We start from the raw sequence: 25,541 nt of genomic DNA, 5'->3' as shown, positions 1-25,541 counted from the left end.
GAGCCCCGTGCTCGGTCTCAAAACTAATGCAAACCATGAAACCAGTAAGGTATTAAAAATGTGGCAATAAGTAATAATAACAAAATCTTGTTGCATTTGAGACTGAAACTGACCCCATACCTTTACATAGACTTTACTGCCATAATACTCTACGACAGCATACAAATTTTCAAAAAAACCATGGATTATACTAAAAATACTAAAAGAAAAATTGTTATGATGCTTGAATCAGACGGTCCAGATTTTCTAGTCCAAGCAACTTCACCAACATTAGTTGGTTGAGAGATATGTATGAGCCCAACCACATCCTTGCTTTAAGTTGCAGCAAAATTCCCATAGTTTTCTTTGATAAAGAAAATGACATTGCTTCCCCTCTGAAAAATGCCATCACACCAAACCCCCCCCCCCCCCACCCCCACCCCACTCCCCTCCAACCACCACCCCATCTTTATATTCATGCAAACTTTGAGAGGGCAGCAAGGGAAGCCATCAACAAGATGATGCAGTCTGGGGTTCCTTCGTGCTCGGTTTGCGGTGAGCAGATCGGATTGGCATCAAATGGTGAAGTCTTTGTGGCTTGCCATGACTGCAACTACCCTCTCTGCAAGTCTTGCGTGGAGTATGAGCTGAAGGAAGGCCGCAACGCCTGCATGCGTTGTGGCACTCCTTATGATGGTACGTGAGTTAGACTAGCTAATTGGTTGGATTCGAGTTTCATGAATGTCTGTGAATTTTGAGAGACCTGAACTTGTTATACTGTTGCAGAGAACTCTGCAATGGCGGATGGAGAAAGAGAGGAATCAGGCAACCATACTACCATGGCTGCTCAGCTCAATAACAGTCAAGTATGAATATAACAACCTCTATATATATTTCTCCCCCTGCATAGAACAAACACAATATAATATTCTGATTGGTGAGAAGTTTTAATGGTTAAAAACTGTGAACTGGTGCAGGATCTTGGACTTCATGCTAGAAACATTAGCAGTGTTTCTACTATGGACAGTGGTGAGTATTCTTTTCTATTTTCATTTTTAAAGGTTCTAAGTCTTTATCATTTGTTTAAGAAAAGGGATCTGATCGGAGTAACCCAGCCAATTTGGTCAGACTGTTGTCTTGGTAACCACAAGGTTATAAGTTCAACTCTTAACGGGAACGGCCTATTGACTTTCTTGGTTTGAGCCGTTCAGCATCTAGGCGGCTAGGCAGATAAGGCCAATCTGGCTGATTTACTTCTTTGTAGTCCTTTGCTGGCCTCTAGGCGGCTAGGCTGATAAGGCCAACCTGGCTGATTTACTTCTTTGTAGTCCTTTGCTGGTTAAGGCCACAAAGTAGGATTTATCAATCCTCGAGTAGTGGCTGCGGGTTTTCCTTGTCACCCACTGAAAAAAAGTGATCTGATATGATCTTGTTGTTACCCTCATTTAGAATACAATGGTGAATCGGGGAACCCGATATGGAAGAACAGAGTGGAGAGCTGGAAAGAGAAGAAAAACAAGAAGAAAAAGCCAGAAAAGAAGGCTGCAAAAGAAGAAGAAATCCCAGCAGAGCAGCAGATGGAAGAAAAGCCACAGTAAGTATAAGAAAAGCTGATAAATCTCAGAATTTCAACTATGCATATATCTGTAATGGCATGTAATATGAGAGCTTGTGCAGGTCTGCAGATTCTGCAGAGACACTTTCATCAGTGATTCCAATTCCAAAGTCCCAAATCGGGCCATACAGAACTATCATCATTATGCGCCTCGTAATCCTTTCCCTCTTCATCCACTATAGAGTCACAAATCCAGTTGACAGTGCTTATCCTCTGTGGCTTACTTCTGTCATCTGCGAGATCTGGTTCGCGTTTTCTTGGGTGTTGGATCAGTTCCCTAAATGGGCTCCCATCAACCGCGAGACATACGTTGACAGGCTCTCTGCTTGGTATGCCCGCACCAAACTTAAATTCCATGTTTCGAAGTGAAAAAATGACTTTTCATCTGTGCTGTATATGTGCCAGGTTCGAGAGAGAGGGCGAGCCCAACGCGCTGGCTCCTGTGGATTTCTTTGTCAGTACGGTGGATCCCATGAAAGAACCGCCTCTGATCACTGCCAACACTGTTCTGTCAATTCTTGCTGTCGATTATCCTGTCGAAAAGGTCTCGTGCTACGTCTCTGATGATGGTGCTGCCATGCTGACATTCGAGTCTCTGGCCGAAACTGCTGAATTCGCAAGGAAATGGGTGCCGTTCTGTAAAAAGTTTGCGATTGAGCCACGGGCACCCGAGTTCTACTTCTCCCAGAAGATTGATTACCTAAAGGACAAAGTGCAGCCTTCTTTTGTCAAGGAAAGAAGAGCAATTAAGGTAATACTACACTTCAATATTCATCAAGACTTTAATGTTGCTGGGACTCAAACTTGACCTGGCTCTGGTACCTCTTGTTAGATTAGCGAATACACAACTTTATTTTCTTATACCGCCACATTTTCGAGAGGCCGACAGGGTGCTAGACTTGCCCCGAGCCTCCGCCCAACAATCTTCTAGCCACCAATTGCTGGACTTGGCCCTTTACTGGCCTCCGCCCAGCAAAGACATTTCAAAACTTGGAATCTTGTTATTTATTCACTGCACTCTGGGATTTGCAGAGAGAATATGAAGAGTATAAAGTGAGGATAAATGCTTTAGTTGCCAAGGCTCAAAAAACACCAGAAGATGGTTGGACCATGGCAGATGGAACATCATGGCCAGGAAATAATACAAGGGACCACCCTGGCATGATTCAGGTTAATTTTGCTTATTAAACACGTTTTCTGTTTTCTCAGCGAAAAAAGAAAAATGAGAAAACCCCGAAAATAAAAACAGAGAAATGAACTAAACGCCTGGTGTCCCAATTTCAGGTTTTCTTAGGAAACACTGGTGCCCATGACATAGATGGAAATGAACTCCCTAGGCTGGTTTATGTATCCAGAGAGAAGAGGCCAGGATATCAACACCACAAAAAGGCTGGTGCAGAAAATGCTCTGGTAAAACTTGCACAAATTACTGACTTCTCAAACTCAACTGGGCTATAATGCACATGGGCCAAACCACGCTAAAAACTGAATCCAATCAATCAGATAGTCTAACTCATGGCTTTATAAACTCATATGTTTTTTGCAGGTGAGGGTATCTGCAATTCTTACAAATGCACCCTACATTCTCAATCTTGATTGTGATCACTACGTTAACAACAGCAAGGCCATCCGGGAAGCAATGTGTTTCCTGATGGATCCACAAGTCGGGCGAGATGTATGCTATGTGCAGTTCCCTCAGAGATTTGATGGCATCGACAAGAGCGACAGATATGCCAACAGGAATGTCGTGTTCTTCGATGTAAGTATTACCACATCTAAAGTAGCTAGCTCCACAGTCTTAGCCTTTCACCATTACTACAAATGCAACAAGTTCTGTTCAGGTTAACATGAAAGGATTGGATGGCATCCAAGGACCGGTTTATGTGGGAACTGGATGTGTTTTCAACAGACAAGCGCTTTATGGTTATAGCCCTCCAAACATGCCCAGATTATCCAAATCTTCATCGTCTTGTTCGTTTGGAAGCTGCTGCTGCTGCTGCCGAGGCAAGAAGCCAGCGAAAGAGAAGGATCCCTCAGAGCTTTACCGCGATGCCAAGAGGGAAGATCTCAATGCTGCCATCTTTAATCTAAAGGAAATTGAGAGTAAGGCCAACTGCACTAATTACTTCCTCTCGACTAAAAGTCTAAGCTGATAGTTGGACTGCACATTTATGTTTTTATATTATATGCTAAACAGTATATATATCAGAATTGTTGGTTATTAAACTTGCATATATCTCCAGGTTATGATGAGTATGAGAGGTCATTACTCATCTCTCAGATGAGCTTTGAGAAAACCTTCGGCATATCTTCCGTCTTCATTGAGTCCACATTAATGGAGAATGGGGGAGTGCCTGATTCTGCAGATCCTTCTACACTCATCAACGAAGCAATTCATGTCATCAGCTGTGGATATGAAGAAAAGACTGCATGGGGTAAAGAGGTCAGAATTCTTATCTTTTTTTTTTTTTTTTTTTTTTTTTTTTTGTGACAATGAAAACCTAGCTAGTGTCACTACCTAGGTGTGCACAGGATAATTTTGTGACCCTAGTCAGCAAAGAAAACCAAGTTAGGTTGTTCATAGCTGACCGATTGATCCTAATTAGCAAATTGAATAACCACAAGGAGATAAACTAGCCTAATTAGTTACCAAAAATGTTACAGAAGGCGCTAGGCGCCACCTAGGCGGCCAAGTAATTCGAGTATATCATCTTCATTTTTCCCACTTAGGGCTAGGAGTTGTTAGACTGTTATAATCACCATGAACTAGCTAGTTAACTGCATATGTAAGATGGTTAGTTGAGTACATGGCTGAAGAAATATAAAAGATGAGTAGCCGAGCAGGCAAAAGAAAACCACTCGGCCGAGTTGGGCACCGACTCGGCCGAGTCGACGCCTAGTCGGCCAATTAGTCGGTTAGCCGACTAAAAGCCGCCTAGGGCTGAAATCGCCTCAGCCTAGGGACACCTAGCGTCTAGTTGGTTGCCTAACCAGATTTTTACAATATTGGTTACCAATAGCTGACCAACTCAAACCAAAAAGTTATTAGACCGCTCATATTAGGAATCGAACTTCCTTATAGTTATTATTGAGTCAGCACAAACCAACTTGAATGGGGTTGAACAGACAGAATTCTTATATATCTTGTTGACAGAAATTAAATGAATGAGTTTATTATGGACTAAACTAATCTAAGATGTTTTGGTTTAGATTGGGTGGATATATGGATCAGTGACTGAGGATATCTTGTCGGGGTTCAAGATGCATTGCCGGGGATGGAGATCAATTTACTGCATGCCAGTAAGGCCTGCATTCAAGGGATCAGCACCAATCAACTTGTCCGACAGGTTGCACCAGGTTCTTCGATGGGCTCTAGGATCTGTCGAGATTTTCTTCAGCAGACATTGTCCTCTCTGGTATGGATTTGGCGGCGGCCGCCTTAAATGGCTTCAAAGGCTCGCCTATATCAACACCATTGTCTACCCTTTCACCTCCATTCCCCTCGTTGCATACTGCTCTTTGCCTGCCATTTGCCTCCTCACCGGAAAATTCATCATCCCAACGGTACGTAAATATCATCATTTATATCCATAATTCATCAACTTATGAAATTTCCGACCAAAAACTTTTATTGCTATTTCCGACCACTTTTTGCTTTCAACTTGATTTTAGATGGGTGGTCGAAAATTTCATAATTTTCAGTAGTAAACTCATCACTCTTCAAACTAATTCTCATCTTTTCCCAGCTATCGAACCTTGCAAGTGCTCTGTTTCTTGGGCTGTTTATGGCCATCATCGTGACAGGAGTACTGGAGTTGCGGTGGAGCGGCGTGAGCATAGAGGACTGGTGGCGTAACGAGCAGTTTTGGGTGATCGGCGGCGTTTCAGCTCATCTCTTCGCCGTCTTCCAAGGAATCCTCAAAATGATTGCGGGGATAGACACCAACTTCACCGTCACGGCGAAAGCGGCAGACGACGGAGAGTTCGGGGAGCTCTACCTCTTCAAGTGGACCACAGTCCTAATCCCTCCGACCACCATTCTCATCGTCAACTTGGTCGGAGTTATCGCCGGCTTCTCCGACGCCCTCAACAGCGGCTACGAGTCCTGGGGGCCATTGTTCGGCAAAGTTTTCTTCTCGTTATGGGTCATCTTCCATCTCTACCCATTCTTGAAAGGTCTCATGGGTCGCCAGAATCGCACCCCCACCATTGTTGTGCTTTGGTCGGTGCTGTTGGCGTCGGTTTTCTCGCTCATCTGGGTCAAGATCAATCCGTTTGTTGCCAAGAATGACCCTTCAACCTTGGCTCAGAACTGCATTTCCATTGACTGTAGTTGAGCTTAGCTTCCATGCATGGCCGCTGCAGAAGAAGAAGAAGTTATATATATCATGGTTTTGTGCTGGGACGACAGCCTTAATTAGATCTTCATGCTCTGCTCTCAATTTTTCTACTTGCTGTTTTTGTGTTTGATTAGCATAAAACCACCAAGAATTGTGTTGACAATGCAAATGTTTCTTATTTGCTTTTGAGTTTGATGGAATTTAATGTACAAAATACAAAGGGAAATGAGAAAATTTTGTAAAAAAGAAAAAAAAAAAATAGAATTATACTTGATTTATAAAAGTGAAATAATTGCTTTTCAACTTTTGGTCAATTACATTTTCACTTTTAACATAATCTTCAACTTAGCTTTCAATAATTAACTTTATTAAAACATTTTACTTGTTGGGCGGAAGTCCGTGAATAGCCAAGTCCAGCAATTGGTGGCTAAGAAAATTGTTGGGTTGAGACCAATGAAATTGTTGGAAAGGCTCAAGTTCTGCCATTGGTGGCTAGGATATTGTTGGGCGAAGGCGGGTGAATGGCCTGTCGAATTGTTTGATAGAATTGTTGGGTGAAGGTCGGTGAATGGTCAAATCCAGCAATTGGTGGTGTTGTTTTACGGCTTAGGGTAGCCGGACAGCAAGCCAACACTACCGTAAAACTTACTAAGTAAAAGCGAAAGAAAAATTTGACAGAGTAATAATGCTTGTATTGAAATCAGAACCCTTACAATGTGACCCATGAGTATTTAATTTATACAAAAATATGAACCTTCAAAAATGAAAAGAAGAAGAGATTAATAAAATTGAATGGATAAACTTCCTAATATTGAAAAAGAAAATTCCCGCGCCAAAGCTGGGAAAGAATCTCCACCGAATTTCCATTCACCGTCCCTAAGCACGACACACGGTCGGGACTCATCCGCCTACATTGTCTGGTCGCTTGACAGAGTCGACTGACGAGCTAAAGAGGTAGTAGGTCAGAGCTAGGTTGCCAAGGCCCTCCCAATCCTTTTAAGTAATCGTTACGCAATCTCCTGACCAGGGCACACCTAACTAGGGGTATCCATCAGGTAGCTAGAAGAATTGTTGAGCAGCACCTTGTCTCCAAAAATGGTAAAATCCAGCACCTTGTCTCTAAAAAAATATGATTAAAGTTACTTTTTGTTGCAAGCTATACCTTTTAGCGTAACACTTGATCCTAACATTAAATTAGTTTTAGCTAGATCTTAATCCTAGTTTATCACTAAATAAAATATTTTAAAACAATCCTCCTGCAGGCTTTCAACATTATTGTATTCCATATTAGCAATCTCGAATGAGTCGTCTGAGCAGTGTGTTTCCTAGGAAAACGACGGTGGAAAATACAAATACATGTAATCTGTGAAACCAACGAAGTTATATACTTATATCTCCCGAGCAATTCCATTTTCCATCGATAACTTCAAGTAAATTAAATCTATAAATATAGATAAGAGTTTATCAAGAAGGGGACAAGCTAATTAAGCTCTATCTATAGCAAAAATGGCTAACTTCAACCTTATTCTAACCATTCTCTGCATTGTATTTCTTCATTTTTCTACCATTTTCGCAGTTGAGTCGGAGATTTACATTGTTCATGTTGAGTTACCTGATGGCCTGGCTTCAAGAGATTCACATTATCAGTCGTTTATAAGTTCGGGATTGGAAACATCAACTGATTATTCCTCCAACATAATCTACTCTTATCAGCATGTTATTAGCGGCTTTGCTGCTAAATTATCCCTTGATGAAGTGAAAGCCATGGAGAAGAAGGAAGGCTTCGTGTCTGCACGGCCCCCGAGAGTGTATAACCTGCACACAACCCACACTCCAAATTTCTTGGGGCTGCACTTGAATTCAGGCTTCTGGGAGAGCTCCAACTATGGCGAAGGCGTGATCATTGGGTTGCTGGACGGCGGGATTTTCCCCGACCACCCGTCGTTTCACGACGACGGGATGCCCCCTCCGCCGGGTAAGTGGAAGGGGAACTGTGACAGTTTTGCGTGTAACAACAAGCTCATCGGAGGAAAGGGGTTTTTGAGCGGAAACCAATCTACTTCGTTTGATAACGTTAATGGACACGGCACACACACGTCCAGCACGGCGGCTGGGAGCTTTGTAGACGGCGCTAATGTCTATGGAAGCGATAATGGCACCGCCACTGGAATCGCGCCGCGGGCGCATTTGGCTATGTATAAGGTCTGTGGTGCCAACGGTGGGTGTTCGGAAATTGACATTTTGGCAGGTATGCTTGGGCGGAGCCAATATGGGTGGCAATAGGGGCAATTACATTATTATGTGAACCATACTATTAAATACTCTACATTCAGTATATACTTTAAGTACATTAAAAATGTATATTGTATTCAGAGAAAATATATTTTTTTAATGATAAAAAAATACTTTCTCTGAATACAGCGCACATTTTTAATGTACTTTCGACACTCAAATAATATACTTTCTCTTTTTTTTTTTTTTTAGAGAAAAATATATTATTTGATTGTTGAAAGTACATTATTGTATGATGTACATTCAGTACACAAATAATATACTTTTATTATATTAAAAATGTATTTTTTGTTATGATCCACAGAGGCCATGATTCATACACTAATTTGCCCTCCTCCTCCCCCACCCATCTCACCCTTTATATATATGGGACCCTTATATATATATATATATATATATATATATATATATATATATATAGTAAATGTCTATATTACTCAAATGAAGTGCTTAGATGATAAAGTATGTGTTATAGTAGAAGTTAAGAGGTCAAATCTTTATACTTATTAATTGATTTTTTTTTCTAAATATCTCATTTGTTTTAATCTTTCACCCCATAAAATGAAATTTCTAGCTCCACCCTGGCAGGTATGGACGCGGCAATTGAAGATGGTGTGGACATTCTTTCCATTTCCCTAGGTGGAGGACCAACGGAGCCTTTCTATGATGATAATATAGCCCTTGGCGCATATAGAGCTATGGAGAAGGGAATTTTTGTTAGCTGCTCAGCTGGGAATTCCGGCCCGGAGGCTTTCACATTGTCGAACGTAGCGCCGTGGATTCTCACCGTGGGAGCCGCCACGGTTGATAGAAACGTGGTGGCGACGGCACGTCTTGGAAACGGGGAAGAAGTAGATGGGCAATCAGCTTATCAGCGTGAATTTTCCCAGGATTTGCTTCCACTTGTCTATCCTGGGATGAACGCCAGTGATTTTAGTGCAAAATATTGCGGCAATTCTTCACTCGACGGTTATGATGTGAAAGGAAAAGTTGTGGTGTGCGATGTGGGTTCGGTGCCGGTGATTCTAAAAGGAACGGTTGTGAAGGAAGCCGGCGGCGCCGCCATGATTCTTGTGAACCAGGACTTCATGGGTTACACCACATTTGCAATACCTCATGCCCTCCCCGCCACCCACCTTAGCTTTGCCGATGGAGAAAAGGTGAAATCTTACCTAAACTCAACCTCCAACCCCACCGCAACAATCCTATTCAAGGGAACTGTAATCGGTGATCCCCACGCCCCGGCGGTTTCCTTCTTTTCGTCCCGGGGGCCGAGCGTCTCCAGCCCGGGGATTCTGAAACCGGACATTGTAGGTCCAGGAGTCAGTATTATTGCGGCCTGGCCATTTTCAGTGGAAAACAGGACCGACTCGAAACCAACTTTCAACATTATTTCAGGTACCTCAATGTCGTGCCCGCACCTATCCGGTGTCGCAGCTCTACTCAAGAGTGCACACCCGGATTGGTCCCCCGCTGCAATCAAGTCAGCAATCATCACCACTTCCGACACTACTAACCTCGGGAACAACAAAATCGAAGACGAAAGGCGCCTCCCGGCTGACATCTTTACAGTTGGGGCTGGCCAGGTTAATCCATCAAGAGCCAACGATCCGGGGCTAGTTTATGATGTCGCACCTGATGACTACGTGCCTTACTTGTGCGGATTAGGGTACACAGACAAACAAGTTAGCCTCATTTTGCAACGCAATGTGACCTGTTCAACATCCATCCAGGAAGCAGAGCTAAACTACCCTTCCTTTTCCATAAACCTTGTGAATACATCAACATCAGGATCACAGACCTACACTAGAACCGTGACGAATGTTGGCGAGGCAAGTTCGTCCTACACTGTTGAAATTCTTCCACCGGATGGCGTTAGTGTTACTGTGGAGCCTTCCACGTTGAGCTTCTCAGAGCTAAACCAAAAGGCATCATATCAAGTGACATTCTCCCGTTCATCGGCTTCCCCCACAAATGCAACGGTTGTTCAAGGATATCTGAAATGGTCGTCTTCTAGATATGTTGTCAGGAGTCCAATTGCTGCAATTCTGAATAATCTTGCAGTTTGAGATGTTTAAGAGGTTTTTCCACTGGCGTCAATTCTGAATAATCATCCGACCTTTCCTTTACTATATCCATGTGATTTCAGGAATCAATAGTTATATATATATATATATATATATATATATATATATATATATATATATATATATATATATACTTGTGCTAGCAAGTTTAGAAAACTTCTCGTGGGTTTCTATAATATTACTTAGCTTTAATCTAAATAGAATCATCATTTCATAATGCTATTTTTTCCGTCTCATTTTATTGTGAGTGTTTGGTAAATGGTTGTTAGCTGATTAGGTTAGTGGGTTCGACTAGTTGATAACATTATCTTATTGTAGGTAGAAAAGTGTTTGGTAAATTAACTTTTAGCTATTACATACAAAATGACTTTTTCAAAAGGTGATTATCAATCATCTGCGTTTGCACAGCTTGCATATGTTCTTGCATCTCTTCAATTTGTCTTGCAGCTTCATCAAAGTCTCTCTGTGTGTTCGTCATCGGCTCGGAAGCTCTGATACCAGATGTCACGAATTCTCAGGTACTCAGGTAGAGAAAGAAAGTAAAAGGAAACGATATTTTGCAGTCTGGGCAGTTGTTGCAAGATTATATATATTGTCAAAGATTCTGCTTATAATTATTGTAATGGATTACTTATTATTTTAGTGTTTAATGAATATTACTTGGAAGAGATGATTTGTGTTTAGCATAATTTTTGCCTTGTTTATGTATACTGTGTTGGAAATTTATATAGTAATGGTTCAGATGGACTACCATGAAAGCTTAAATAATATTTGGAGGTGTGGAGTTATAAATATTATTTTAGTTTGGTAGAAAGTTAATTGGAGAATGAGTTTGTTGGAAGGCTTTGTCTATTCCCCAACATTGGGAATTATTTCCCAACATTGGGAAATTATTCCCCAATATATGAGAATTGTGTGTTTCATTTGGAAAATGATTATACAACACGTAAGCTTCCAATTTTCCAAACGTACATGCAAAAGTGTGCTAGAAAATTATAACATATATAAATATATTTGCACAGTTATTTGCGTGCGGTTCACAACCTTACAAAGGTTCATAATTACATAGAGGTGAAACTTTGGAAGAATGACCAGGGATCGAGTCTCACCAGCGGCAGTGTGGGAGCAACCTCTCAAAGTGAGGGGGGCTCCTTGTGCGTAGTGAGCACCGGTCTAGCCTCTATGGTTCATGTTCAGTTGAGTCACCATGATCATTTAAGATATATTTTATGGAAGATAAATTTTAAAACTACAGAAAATTTCCATGTAACTTCTCCAACAATCATATTTGCATTTATAAATATTTTGGAGAAACATCTGAAAATGTAGGATGCAATTATCTTGTTGCATATCTTGATATTTCACAGTTCTATATCTCACAGGAAATTTTCAAACAAAGCAACTTGAGAATTTCATTCATCTTCTTGTATCTCATAAGATTAAATCTTGAACCTTGTTGCTTTTATAGAGGGAGATTTAAAGCTTATAGGAAAGTGATTACACGCCTGCCGATATCAAATGATCCAGTTTTTGTTCCTTTGATATTTTTTCTTTTGGATTTTGTCATTTTCCTGCTCATTTTTTAGAAAATGAATCAAGCACACAAATACAGTTTTCTGCTGTACAGCCAAACACGAGAAAGGAAAATATTTTCAGAAAATGATTTATTTTTCATAAGTCATTTTCCTTCTTTCCAAACAGACCCTAAGTATTGTTCCGACATCTGAATACAAAGTGATGAGAAACCTTAGCCTCTATTGGTGATAGTCCTTCAAATAGGGGTCAGCCACCAAGTCGCCCTACTCTTTACTATCCGATCAAAGTTTAGCCAATGGTCATCCACTAAATCCCCTTGCTTGTTGATCTTACAACTCATTCCGCTGGAAAGATGATTGTTTGTTTGTTGAGTGTTGGACTTGGAAATCCCTCTTATTTCACTTCAGCTAGAGAATTTGATTCCGCTTGATTGCTTAGAACACTTGCACGTAGAATTTTTATCAGACAAACATCTTCTCTCTTAGCTTGGGGTCATCCATTTATAGACGAGGAATGATGAGCGCCAACTTTGATTTTGAATCTTTCCATTGTCACTTAGCAAGTGGTAGACGTCCAAAAGCTGCCACAATCTCCTAAAATCCGCTGTCATATGATATATATCTTCTGCAACTAACTTATCCATACGGTAAATTAAAGGACGTTATTTCCCTATTTAGCTTATAAGCAATTCCAAAGTTAAAAAGAGTTGTTCGATCATACTTATCATTAGTTTGTCTCTTTTGTAGACTTTTAGGTGTCAAATAAGTTGCATCCTACAAACTGCTCTTTTTCCTTCCTTGAATGATCTCATTCCGAGATTGATCTTATTTAAACAACCACACCTTCAATGAGTCTCCAACATGCTTGGAACATAGTAGAGATTCCCTTTCATCAGTTAGGAAATTAATATTTGTCAATACTAGCTCCCGAACCCCTTAACTTCATTTTGACTTTGACTCCTTCTGTTGGTTCCTTTTGAAGACCACAAAAGCCAGTTTAGAGATTTTTGGGTGAAAAATAGTCTAGAAGTCAAAGCAGCTGCGCAAAATTTATCTCTACTGGTAACCACGAGATTGGCCACGCCCGTGGACATTATATTCCCGTGGCTACATTCCAGTGGAAACTCATTTCTGGGCACGGGCCTGGCCGTGGTCGTGCCCATGCTCGTGCCTAGCCTACTTTGCTTGTATTTAACCCCGTTTTTAGTCATTTCAACACAGTTCTGGCCCATTTTAGAATCCTAGTGGTTCTCCTTTATTTCCTTTCATATTTTTAGGTTAGATTAGGATTAGATTTAGGTTCTTTAACATTTTAGAGACTTTTAATTAATGATTTATAAAGCTTGGGTTTTATCATTTCACTTCCATTTTCAATAGATAAGTTCTTTTCTCTTTATTTCATTCCTTTGCAATTTACTTTCTTGCTTTATTGCTTTGATCTTATATATATCTTGTGTTTGTTATGGAATTTCTTGTTGCTTGTGAATATTGTGCTATTTTCATTATGCTTATGTGTGATTAGTTCTCCTTGGAGGGAGGTAGGGATGTAGGTTAGGTGTTTAATGGATGACTTTAAATTGGTTGATAAGAAAAATTGATACTTGACCTTGATGATGTTGATTGGCATATTTTAGTCTCGAGTGAAAACCTAGTCTAAGTTCAAAGAGTTGATCAACCGTGTCTCACCTTTGAAAAAAGGGATGTGTGTGATATATTAAGAACACCTGGTGTTTGATGAAATGCTTCTTAGACATTCTTGAGTCATGAGAATGTACTTGAATATTTTAGGAGTGTGGGATAACCTTGAGAAAGGCTTCCCTATGGTTATACACCATCTATCATCTATTCAATTGATTCATCTTCTTGCTCTCGATTTGGTTTCACTATCTTGACCTACATTTTGTTCCTACCTACCCTCACTTTCTTATCATTTGTATTTATATTCAAGTGCGTTGTATGTTTGATATTGTGTTTGTATCCAAATCAACCCATTTGGTTTAGCTAGATTTCCATGAGGAACATTAGTATCTTATGTTGGAACACTAAAACTCTACTCCTATCGTCAATCCTTGTGAGAACGATATCCGGTGTAAAGATACTCTCTTACACATCCACTCACCCCAATAATACTTCATCACCCAGCAAATGCTTGCACTACGTGCGCCAGTTGGGCACGTAAATGTGACTTTTTTTCAGAATTTTTTTCATCATTTTAACTCTTCTCTCTTCATTCTCTATCCTACCTGGGACTGAAAAAACATCTCAAAAAATTAGCTCTTCGAGTCTTCCTTGTTTCAAATTGGATTTTTGCAAGCAATAAATTTTTTCTAATGCAAACAAGTAAAATAAATATAAATGAGACTCAAGTGTTGCAGAAGCGAATGGAAAAGATTTATGGTAAACATCAAAATAAGATGACGGCTAGCTTTACTTCATTAGGTAACATGAGAACCAAGAAAATTAAAATAACAAATAGAGACACTTTAATTAAAGTGCTGACAAGAAAGATCAAGATCAATGGTCAAAGAGTTTACAATTGAAAAAAACAGTCAACTTGGCGGGTAGAGGTCGTGTCCAGCTGTTAGCTAGGAATAATTACAATTCAAAGAGCACAAATACTACTACAGAAAACGGTTTTAACGTCGGTTAAAATACCTCATTTAACGTCGGTTATCTTTCGACGTCGTCTTAAGAGACGTCGTAAGTAAATGATACGACGTCGGTTGAACAACCGACGTCGTATGTAATATACAGTGTTGGATTTTAGGTAAAAGCCGACGCCGTATATATATATATATATATATATATATATATATATATATATATATATATATATATATATATATTTAAAAAATAATTTACATACGACGTCGGCTTTTAGGTAAAAGCCGAAGCCGTATATATTTATTATTTAAAAAAAAAAAAATAATTACCCTACGGCGTCGGCTTTTAGGTAAACGCCGAAGCCGTATATATTTATTATTTTTTTAAAAAAATAATAATTAACCTACGGCGTCGGTTTTTAGGTAAAAACCGACGCCGTATGTTATTATTTTTTTTATTTATATGCGTTTTATGTTTTCTACCCAACCTGTATCAATTTTCAAATCCTGCGCAGCTAGCAATTTAACATTCAACATTCAACATCAACTAATTTATTAAACTAATTCAAACTATTAAACATGAAACTAATATAAAGAACACAATTCATTAAGCTAATTCAAGCTACTAAACATAAAACTAATATAAGTACCACAATTCAACAAAACTACTAAACATTAAGCCAATAAACATAAACTAATTTTAAACGTAAAGTATCAAACTATTAAACATGAAACTAATATAAAGAACACAATTCATTAAGCTAATTCAAGCTACTAAACATAAAACTAATATAAGTACCAAAATTCAACAAAACTACTAAACATTAAGCCAATAAACATAAACTAATTTTAAACGTAAAGTATCAACTAAGAAGCGTTTTATTAACCCATTCATCAATAAGAAGCTTAGACCATTTGTCTCTAACTTCATCAATCTCTTTTTTGTTGTAGGGCAATCTTCCTTGTCTTTCCAAAGCCTACAAAGTTCAAAAGAAATAAAATTAATAAATAAGCAAGTATTTTTAAACATTTGAAGCCAAAAGATATATTAAGAAATTACTTGCCTTATCCATTCCTTTGCTTAGATTGTTGGAAACAATTTCCAACATGAACTTCATCACATAATAACCACATTCGGTGGTTCCCTTTTGTATAGCACACTACATTGAATTACAATAAAAATAAAATAAATTAATAAAAAAAAAACAATAAGTTTGCATGTTTTACAAAGTGAATGAAGTACTTACCGAACATATAGTCCATTTTGGTGAACGATTTTGTTTCTTTCCACTCATCATGTTTGTTGCAGTCATACACCTATTAATATAAGACATAGAATATATATAAATACTTGGCATCACTAGTTTAATGATAACTACTAATTAATTATATAAATTTACATACGTTTCCATTATATGTTTAATGTCTTCACGCGGCCCATGACCAAGTGAATCAAACCAAAAAATTTCATTTAGTCGAGGACAAATCGCCATCAACATCCAATACTCACTACAAATAAATAATTTATTAGTTTTAAGTGAATATAATATATAATAAAAATATATTATATATAAGTACTTTTATTTAAAACGTAATTAATACTTACTTGAGAACATATGGGGCTAAGTATACCAATTTCTTCCCCGACTGCATGGTGGCATTTATATATGATTTCCTGTCTTCCATATTATTCATTTGTGGTTGAATCCAATATGGATCTAGGAAGCCATACGTGTTTTTTGATGCCAACTCAAAACTAATGTAAATACCCCTATTCACAAACACAACCAATTATATATAGATTACCAACTATATAAATATAAAACTATTATGAATAAATAATACTAAAGAACTTATTACCTCATAAAGAACTGAACTAGAGAAACATCGATGGTCTCCATATTTAAGAAACGCATTATCTCATCACTTAGAAGGTGCAAGTCATAGTCAATGTTGTCCATAATACCACGAGCCACATGGACCACAAGAGGGTGTTCAAAACGGCGAGCTATTGAAAAGGCCTTTTTGCATCCATCAGTCAAAGAATCATCATCAGGTATAGTGAATTGTTGATGAACGGATTGCACACCCGAATGAAAAGTCAATTTGGTCTTTTCTTTTGACTGTGAATTATAATACAAGTAAGAATTATTATTTTAAAAAGTAAATTACTTACTATTTTAAAATAGAAATATTTTCAGTATACATACCACATCAACTTTAGTACATAACTCTACCAGCTTCTTTGGCCAAGCAATAAAGTGTTGAATTGCATCACCTACAAGCTGAACCTCACTGGTGGGGATTGGTACATGTGCACTTGGATCACTAACTTCATTTACGCTCACCTTCACATGATTTATATCCAGTACAACCCCATGAACCTGTCCACCACTGTAAGCTGCCCCATATGCTACTGGACGTCTAATTGGATCTTCTAAGAACAGTTGACATCGTGCCCCTAACTACAATCATTTTTAAATAAAAATCATATAAAATTTTATTGATAAATAATAATAAGATAACTTTAAACGAATACTTACAGCCGGTAAATTACTAAAAGGGTCTGGGGAACTAGCTTTGTCACTTGGAGGTAGTGACACAACATCCACACATACGTCATCCACCTGCTTTGCTTGTAAAGGAGTCTGCATAGCACTAAATTTCAACATCATACTAGCTATTTTTTGCCTCAAATTGCTAAGTTAATCGTTGACCAAATTCCTCCCGTTCATAAATATTTTGCTGCTTTTGTTTCTCTAACGCTACTACAACAGCATCATCAACCATTTGTTGAACATCTTCAGGAGGCTTTTCGCGACGTTTTGCATGGCCAAATACACTTTTGAAGCCATGTCCTCTTCCCATGGCTCTAACACGTCCAGAATGCTCATCAGTACCCAATGCAACAGTCAATGAATCTTGTCTTCCTTTCTCAACAAATTCTCCTTGAGAAATTTGGATCTCAAGAGCATCCTAACATATATAAAAATTATTCAATAATAATTACTATTACTTTAGTAAATGACAACATATTTACTTACAATTTTTTCCGCCACCAATCTTGTTGATTCAGTGCGATAATTTCCTGACTTGTCAATTCTTGCTTTCTTCCACTTTTCGGCTCTACGTGGAGGACTCGGAGGACTCATTGTATACGTCGGATCTGCATCAGCCAACGCTTGGTTTTCTTTCAACTTCTCATCCATCATCATCTTCTCCAACCTTTTATAACCTCCTCGAGCTAAAAGATGTGGATGAATATTCTTAGCTTGTATGTCTTGATATTTTTTTCTTTTCGCCTATATAAATACAAAATATTAATCAAACTCTTTACATGTCCCTCATAATAATGATAGAGTTTATGTTAGAAATATTGATAGAATAATAACGATACCTCATATGCTGAACCTGTATGCGACTTTACAAACTCATCCCATGTCTCTTGTTTAATGAAGTTGTATTTTATACATGGGCTCATACCTGCAAAACTACCGTATATATACTTGCTCACCAATTTCGCTTTAAAATCTTTCCACCGATCACCCACATATTTTAACCATTCTTTCCTCATATCAGTTGTGTCGAGAATATCATAAGTATTCTGCAAAACAAAATTATTTATTAGTTAGAAATGTAATTATAGAAACTTTATGAATAAATCAAAATCTTACAAAATTAAAAGTTACCAGGATTTGTTTCCAAATAGTACTCTTAATATTTTCTGGGACATTCGGCCATTCATCTATTGTGATAGGAGTATGTATTCGTCCCACTAATGCAACATAACTTTTAAATGCACTCCCTTCTGGCCCGTAGACAGGCTCCAATCCATCAAGCTCAATGTGGTGTTTCCCTTCAGTAGAACGCTGCAGAATGAGTTTTTGCATACGAGTGGCGCCCCTCGTCTTAGAAGTAGTATTACTACTTTGAGTAGTATGAGTATCTTGTGTAGTACCATCCTGTGTAGTACCATCACCATTTGCTGAATCCATACGCCTGTTTAGAAACAAAAATTATTAGAATATATAAAAGTACTACAATAAGAAAACTAAAAAACAAAATAAATAGCGGGCATTACATGTAATAATCAATTCTCCCATATCCCTTCATGATGATCATCTCGTGATGCATGTACTTCATCTATCTCATTATCAATAATAGTGGGCAATAAACTTGAAGAAAATGGTGGTATTTCCTCAATATCAAAACTAACATCTTCATTCTCATCTCTAGTAATTTGTCTCTTTCCATGAAGAACAATTGACCATTTTTTGACCATGTTAGATGTTGTAGCCACATCGCTTTCACCGTGCCAAATCCATTGTGTATAATATGGATTAATCCCATTAACAATTAGATCATCATATATGTCTTCTTCACCTAACATTTTCTGATTACAACATTTCGTACAAGGACAGAAGAACCTCTTATTACTATTCGGAAGGTTATTATTTGCAAACTGTAAAAAATTTCTAACTCCATCTTCATATTCCTGACTAAGTCGATTAGCTTTCATCCAACTTTTATCCATCACAAGCCAATCTAAAATAATAATAACCTAGTTAAACATTTGTTAACAACATTTTAACAAATTTATATAATTATAACTACTACAACAACTACACTATATTCATTTCGGCCAATTAGTATTACATTTTTCTCACAACATTTTAAGTTAAATTATTTGGTAAGTTATATACTTGAAAAAGGCAAATTATGGACCAAGATTCACCTAGCATGGTGGGCCTTGGTCCAAAACAACATCATTTTATATTAAGTATCAACTAGTGCAATATATTCAATAACATCATCATGTATTATACACTTAGCTTGTTCACTTAAATTATTTGGTAAGTTATATACTTGAAAAGGCAAATTATGGACCAAGATTCACCTAGCATGGTGGGCCTTGGTCCAAAACAACATCATTTTATATTAAGTATCAACTAGTGCAATATATTCAATAACATCATCATGTATTATACACTTAGCTTGTTCACTTAAAGTATTTGGTAAGTTATATACTTGAAAAAGGCAAATTATGGACCAAGATTCACCTAGCATGGTGGGCCTTGGTCCAAAACAACATCATTTTATATTAAGTATCAACTAGTGCAATATATTCAATAACATCATCATGTATTATACACTTAGCTTGTTCACTTAAATTATTTGGTAAGTTATATACTTGAAAAGGCAAATTATGGACCAAGATTCACCTAGCATGGTGGGCCTTGGTCCAAAACAACATCATTTTATATTAAGTATCAACTAGTGCAATATATTCAATAACATCATCATGTATTATACACTTAGCTTGTTTACTTAAATTATTTGGTAAGTTATATACTTGAAAAAGGCAAATTATGGACCAAGATTCACCTAGCAAGCTAAGATTTGTTCACTTAAATTATGTATTATATTCATAATATTTGTTCTATATATCTATAAACTAAACCTTATTCCTTAATGTTCATACACAATTATTCCTAAAATTTAAAGATATACACAATAATATATAAACAAAATTTCATAAAATTCTACATATACACACAACAATTCATAATTGACCCACTAACTTATAAAATTAAATATATATACACAATTATTCCTAAAATTTCGAAAATATACACAATAATAATATATAAAATTCAAAATTCATAAAATATATATACATAACCATTTTAATTTAATATATATATATATATATATATATATATATATATATATATATATATATATATATATATATATATAATAAAAACCAATTTTTAATATTCAATATATATATATATATATATATATATACACACGTACGTACCTTGCAGGAGAGGCGGCGAGCGGCGACGACGTTGGGCGACGGCGAGGACGACGGCGAGCGAGGCCGAGGCCGAAGACGACGGCACTGTTGCGAGCGAGGCCGAGGACGACGTCGACGTGCGGCGAGCGAGGCTGAGGACGAAGTCGACGTGCGGCGAGCGAGGCAGTGGACGACGACTTAGGCGGCGGTGGAGAGCATCGGTGGCGTAGGGCGTTCGGCGGCGGTGGCGTAGGGCGTTTGGAGCAAATGCGTGATGAGTGAAATGTTGAGTGTGAAATGTTTGGGCGCCGATCTGAAATGTTCTAGCTAGCTTCATTATTTTTTTTTTTAATTTAAGTATACGGCGTCGGCGTTATACGTCGCCGACGCCGTATACCATTTTAATATATTTTTTTTAATTATTGGAGATACGGCGTCGGAGATTAATTCTCCGACGCCGTATCTACTATTTTTTTTTTTTTTAAATTCGAGTATACGGCGTCGGCGATATACGTCGCCGACGCCGTATACCATTTTAATTTTTTTTTTAATTATTCGATACGGCGTCGGAGATTTAACTCCGATGCCGTATCTCCTATTTATTATTATTATATTTTTTAATTTGAGTATACGGCGTCGGCGTTATACGTCGCCGACGCCGTATACCATTTTTATTTTATTTTTTTTAATTATTAGAGATACGGCGTCGGAGATTAATTCTCCGACGCCGTATCTACTATTTATTTATTTATTTTTTTTAAATTCGAGTATACGGCGTCGGCGATATACGTCGCCGACGCCGTATACCATATATATATATATATATATATATATATATATATATATATATATATATATATATATATATATATATATATATATATATATATATATTTTATTTGAGATACGGCGTCGGCGACGTATAACGCCGACGTCGTATCTCATATTTATTTTTTATTTAATATACGGCATCGGCCATACCAAATAACCGACATCATATGTATTTTTTAAAAAAATAAAAAATAATTTTAAATATTTAACGTCGGATTTTCAAAAAACCGACGTTATAATGTAGACGTTAAATCCGTTTTCTGTAGTAGTGAAAATAGTAATTTTAACAAATATTTTTAGTGGCAGATTAAAATTATATCACTTTACACAATTAAATTTACATGGGATAATAATTAATGAGTTGAGTGAACCCACCCTATAGTGTGAACCTATGGATCAAGCTGTTGATATATTGAGACCAGATGGTTCACAATTAAATCCCTTAATATACATGATGTGTTCTCATGTTATCACTTGAACCCTATCGAAAACAAATCGTGTGCATCCATCTAATATTTTTAATGGTCTAGATTAGATTAAGTGTGTGCGAACGCGCATTAAAGGTGAGAACGTGAGAACAAATCGTGTGCATCTAATCTATACCATTAAAAAATATTAGATGAATGGACATGATGTGTTCTCATGTTCTCACTGGAATCCTACCCTATATATATATATATATATATATATATATATATATATATATATATATATATATATATATATATATATATATATATATATATATATATATATATATATATATATATATATATATATATATATATATATATATATATATATATATATATATATATATATATATATATATATATATATATATACCTCGTTTGGTAAATGGCTATTAACTGATAACTGGCCGGGTTAATTAGGGTGTATAACTAGTTGATAATATTAGCTGATTATAGAAAGATGTTTGGTAAATTAGCTGTTAGCTTATAGCTGTTTGGTATAATTTCTTTTCTCAAAAAGCTAATCGAAAAAGTTGCTTCGAGTAACTTTTTGAATTTTATCATTTTGGAGTACAAAAAGCTATTAACTAAACACTTATATTAATTTTTAACCAAGTCAAACAACTAATAGTGGTCAAATAAGTCAAAATTGGCCTATAAGCTAACTATTTTACCAAACAGGGCCATAATATATATGCCATGTTTGGTAAAATAGTTGGTCTATTGGCCAATTTTGGCTTATTTGACCACTATTAGATGTTTGACTTTGTTAAAAAATCAATATAAGTGTTTGGTTAATTAACTTTTTGTAACTTCAAAATGCTAAAATTCAAAAAGTTGCTCAAAGCAACTTTTTCAATTAGCTTTTTTAGAAAAGAAATTATTACAAACAGCTATCAGCTACAGCTAATTTACCAAACACCTTTCTACAATCAGCTAAAGTTATCAACTAGATATACCCTCTAATTAACCCAATCAGCTAACAACCATTTACCAAACAGGGCCATTAACTGTTGGTATATAATATATTAATTGTGGTAGGTACATAATTTATATATCTGCAATTAATATATTATGTAATTTAAATTTATGGGAAAATGATACTTTTTCCTCTTGAGTTATATGCTTATAGCACTTTTTCCCCCTTGAGTTATTCATACATCCACATTTGCCCCCCAATTATTATAAAAGTGGCGATTTTTCCCCACGATATATTAAATGGACATTTCTACCCTTAAAATAAATATTTTATTTATTTCTCTTCTTCAACAAATTATTGCTTATACGTAGGGATGACCACGATTCGGTTCGAACTGAACCAGACACTATAACAATCAAATCGAAATTTTTTTATTATGATTCAGAACTAGAATCCAATATTTTGATTTCCGTTTATTAAAATCGTGAACTGAAAAAAATGGATCACGAACCGTGAGCCGGAGGTTCAAATCGGAACAACTACTAGCATTAGCTTAAAATTAGAATTATAATATTTGTAAATAGTGTATGTATTTTTTCACATTTATTTTGATTCTCACATACAAGTATATATAACCGCGATTTGGTTTTTATTTTAAACTGTCAGTTCACGATTTCGGATCCAATTTGAACGGATATGGTTCAAACTTTCTTTTAAAATTTAATTTTTTTATTTTTAAAATATTCTAAATTCAACAATTAATGTATTTTATTTTTTCAATTCAGAACATGAACGGCATTTTCGGTTCACAACTTTAATACACTCTAAATATTGGGTTCCGGTTCTAGATTGTCATTATCACTTTTCTGTTTGGGTGCTATAGTGTCTGTTCGATTTGAACCAAATCGTGGTTATAATTTGTTGGAAAAGAAAAATAAATAAAATATTTATTTTAAGGATAAATATGTCCATTTGACATATCAAGGGGTGAACCGGCCTCTTAAATAATTTAGAAGGAAAAAGTACTATAAATATATAACACAAGGAAAAAAAGTGCTATAAGTATATAATGTAGGAGGAAAAAGTGCTATAAATATATAAGTCATTGTGCTTAAATTTATTTATTGGTACATAATCTATTAATTGATCATAGATTAAATGAAAATATGGTTGTAATTCGGTTAAATAAAGAAGACGACACATTTAAAGCTTCTAAAAGAACTCACCAATAATTTAAAGGACTAATTAATAATGTTGACAAACAATTTTTTCATATTGGTCGGTCTTACTTGTCCATCATATAATTTGCTATACACTCAGCTGGTTAGGTTCAACCTACTTCAATTCCCTCATTGACTCCCTCCCTTAAGCTTATATGCCAACCTACTTCCCCCATTCACTCCTTAAGCTCAACATATGCCGCCATATACTTGTGTATGCGTGCATACTAAGGGTGTGTTTGATTCATGAGATTAGACCTAATGAATGAAAATGAAAGTCATACAGATTGTTTGATTGATAACCTTTTTAAAACATTAATTTAGAATTTAATTACTCTTATAAAAGAACATTATATTTTTGGTTCTATAACTATTGAAGTCTTGTTAATTTCAATTCACAATTTTAAAAACCAACAATTAAATGCGCTAACTATTCAATTTTTATCAATTTTGGTCCAGTCGGCCAATTATCGTCGGATTTTTTTAATCCATTTTAATTTGATTAATTAATTCGGGGGTAATACGGTCATTCCAGGTGAAAAAAAAAAGAAGAGGAAAGTTGAGAACACTACCATTAAAACCATTCTAGGGCAATAACGCTGCTATTGGCAAAAAGCAGCCAGAAAGACACAGTAACAAAGCTAAGCTACTGGAGATGGTCAGATGGCCATGGCATCTCACGGCTTAGAGAAAACCCCCAAAAAGACGGTAGCCCATTGACTTTGATCAAACCCGTACGTTTTTCTTTCTCCACATCCGGCAAGGCAATTACTCCAGTGTAGGATGACCGGTAAATCCCCAAGACACAATCTACTCTGTTAGCAGCAAAGCAACCCACTGGAAAAACATGGAAAAAATGCAATGGAAAAGGCTCCAACCTTCTTCCACACTTAAAACCGCCATGAATGATGGGAAAATGGCCACCAGCGTTGATTTTATGAAAGGGAAAGCAAAACCCAAGCAAGAAATGAGGGAAAGAAATTCACAAATCTAAGTCTATGTCAATGAACTGGATAAGAAATCACAATAAAACCTAGGCCACCGGTGAATATGAGTAGCGCCGGAGACCGCAACTGTTGAACCAAACAAGAATCGCCTGAGATATTTATCATTTCCAAGCTCCAGCTAGGCAATGCTAATTCTCAAAATTCTCAGCTTTGTTGGTAGGAATTTGGCCACCTAAATTGATAAAAATTGAATAGTTAGGGTACTGAATTATTAGTCTTTAAAGTCGTGGGATTGAAATTAACAAGACCCCAATAGTCATAGGACCAAAAGTATAATTTTCTTACCCCTATAATTATAAAACTCATTACCTAATGTAACTCATTACCTAATTTAAATCAAGTATCATTGCATTAATTCGACAATATTCCTTCTCATTTCATTGCCTACTCATAGATATACTTGCATTAATTCAACCTTATTCCTCATTTCATCTCCTGCTCATTTCGTTGCCTCCTCACTCATCTTGCCTCACTTCATCGACTTCCTCACTGCATTACCTACTCACTTCATCATCACTCTTAAGATCAATTATTGCCTGATTTGTTATTTTTGTATTTTTAAAACCTTTAATCTGATTATAGGGTCATATATAACCAAACATTAATATTAGTAATCATTCAAATTCCACCCTGCTACCAAACATGCATGATGTGAGCTTAATTTTACAATCTTCTAGTGTTAGTTTGATCATGTTTGTCGGGTCTAAGTTCATGAAAATGTTACTTTAATTGCATATTCCCTTGTTTTATTATTTAGATATGGTTTACACTTGTTTTAAATGTTTGACGGTGTTTGTTAGTGCTTTGAAACCATTGTAGGTCAAGTGTAAAAGCAAG

At 36.6% G+C, this 25,541-nt stretch overlaps 2 protein-coding genes across 2 annotated transcripts; both read left to right on the top strand.

Moving 5' to 3' along the window:
• Positions 1–464: 464 nt before the first annotated feature.
• Positions 465–6,237, top strand: LOC109171341 (cellulose synthase A catalytic subunit 8 [UDP-forming]). The gene is made up of 13 exons (XM_019320419.1): positions 465–675; positions 766–845; positions 957–1,008; positions 1,429–1,573; positions 1,657–1,923; positions 2,000–2,345; positions 2,627–2,764; positions 2,879–3,004; positions 3,141–3,353; positions 3,436–3,697; positions 3,838–4,037; positions 4,805–5,158; positions 5,341–6,237. The coding sequence occupies exons 1-13, from the start codon at positions 498–500 to the stop codon at positions 5,929–5,931; spliced, it is 2,952 nt and encodes a 983-aa protein (XP_019175964.1). The 5' UTR covers positions 465–497; the 3' UTR covers positions 5,932–6,237.
• Positions 6,238–7,399: 1,162 nt separating this feature from the next.
• On the top strand, positions 7,400–10,369 carry LOC109171342 (subtilisin-like protease SBT1.7). Its single transcript, XM_019320420.1, has 2 exons — positions 7,400–8,182; positions 8,815–10,369. Exons 1-2 carry the CDS (start codon positions 7,441–7,443, stop codon positions 10,293–10,295), a joined length of 2,223 nt encoding a protein of 740 aa, XP_019175965.1. The 5' UTR covers positions 7,400–7,440; the 3' UTR covers positions 10,296–10,369.
• Positions 10,370–25,541: the final 15,172 nt, after the last annotated feature.

Source organism: Ipomoea nil, unplaced genomic scaffold (assembly GCF_001879475.1).
Source record: "Ipomoea nil cultivar Tokyo-kokei standard unplaced genomic scaffold, Asagao_1.1 scaffold0317, whole genome shotgun sequence".
Classification (NCBI taxonomy): domain Eukaryota; kingdom Viridiplantae; phylum Streptophyta; class Magnoliopsida; order Solanales; family Convolvulaceae; genus Ipomoea; species Ipomoea nil.
This window is presented reverse-complemented; position numbering and strand designations above follow the sequence as displayed.

Coding starts and splice junctions, on each gene's coding strand:
- LOC109171342 (XM_019320420.1), top strand. CDS start 7,441: ATGGCTAACTTCAACCTTATTCTAACCATTCTCTGCATTGTATTTCTT. Junction 8,183..8,814: donor GGAAATTGACATTTTGGCAG/GTATGCTTGGGC, acceptor CCACCCTGGCAG/GTATGGACGCGGCAATTGAA.
- LOC109171341 (XM_019320419.1), top strand. CDS start 498: ATGATGCAGTCTGGGGTTCCTTCGTGCTCGGTTTGCGGTGAGCAGATC. Junction 676..765: donor TTGTGGCACTCCTTATGATG/GTACGTGAGTTA, acceptor ATACTGTTGCAG/AGAACTCTGCAATGGCGGAT. Junction 1,574..1,656: donor CAGATGGAAGAAAAGCCACA/GTAAGTATAAGA, acceptor GAGCTTGTGCAG/GTCTGCAGATTCTGCAGAGA.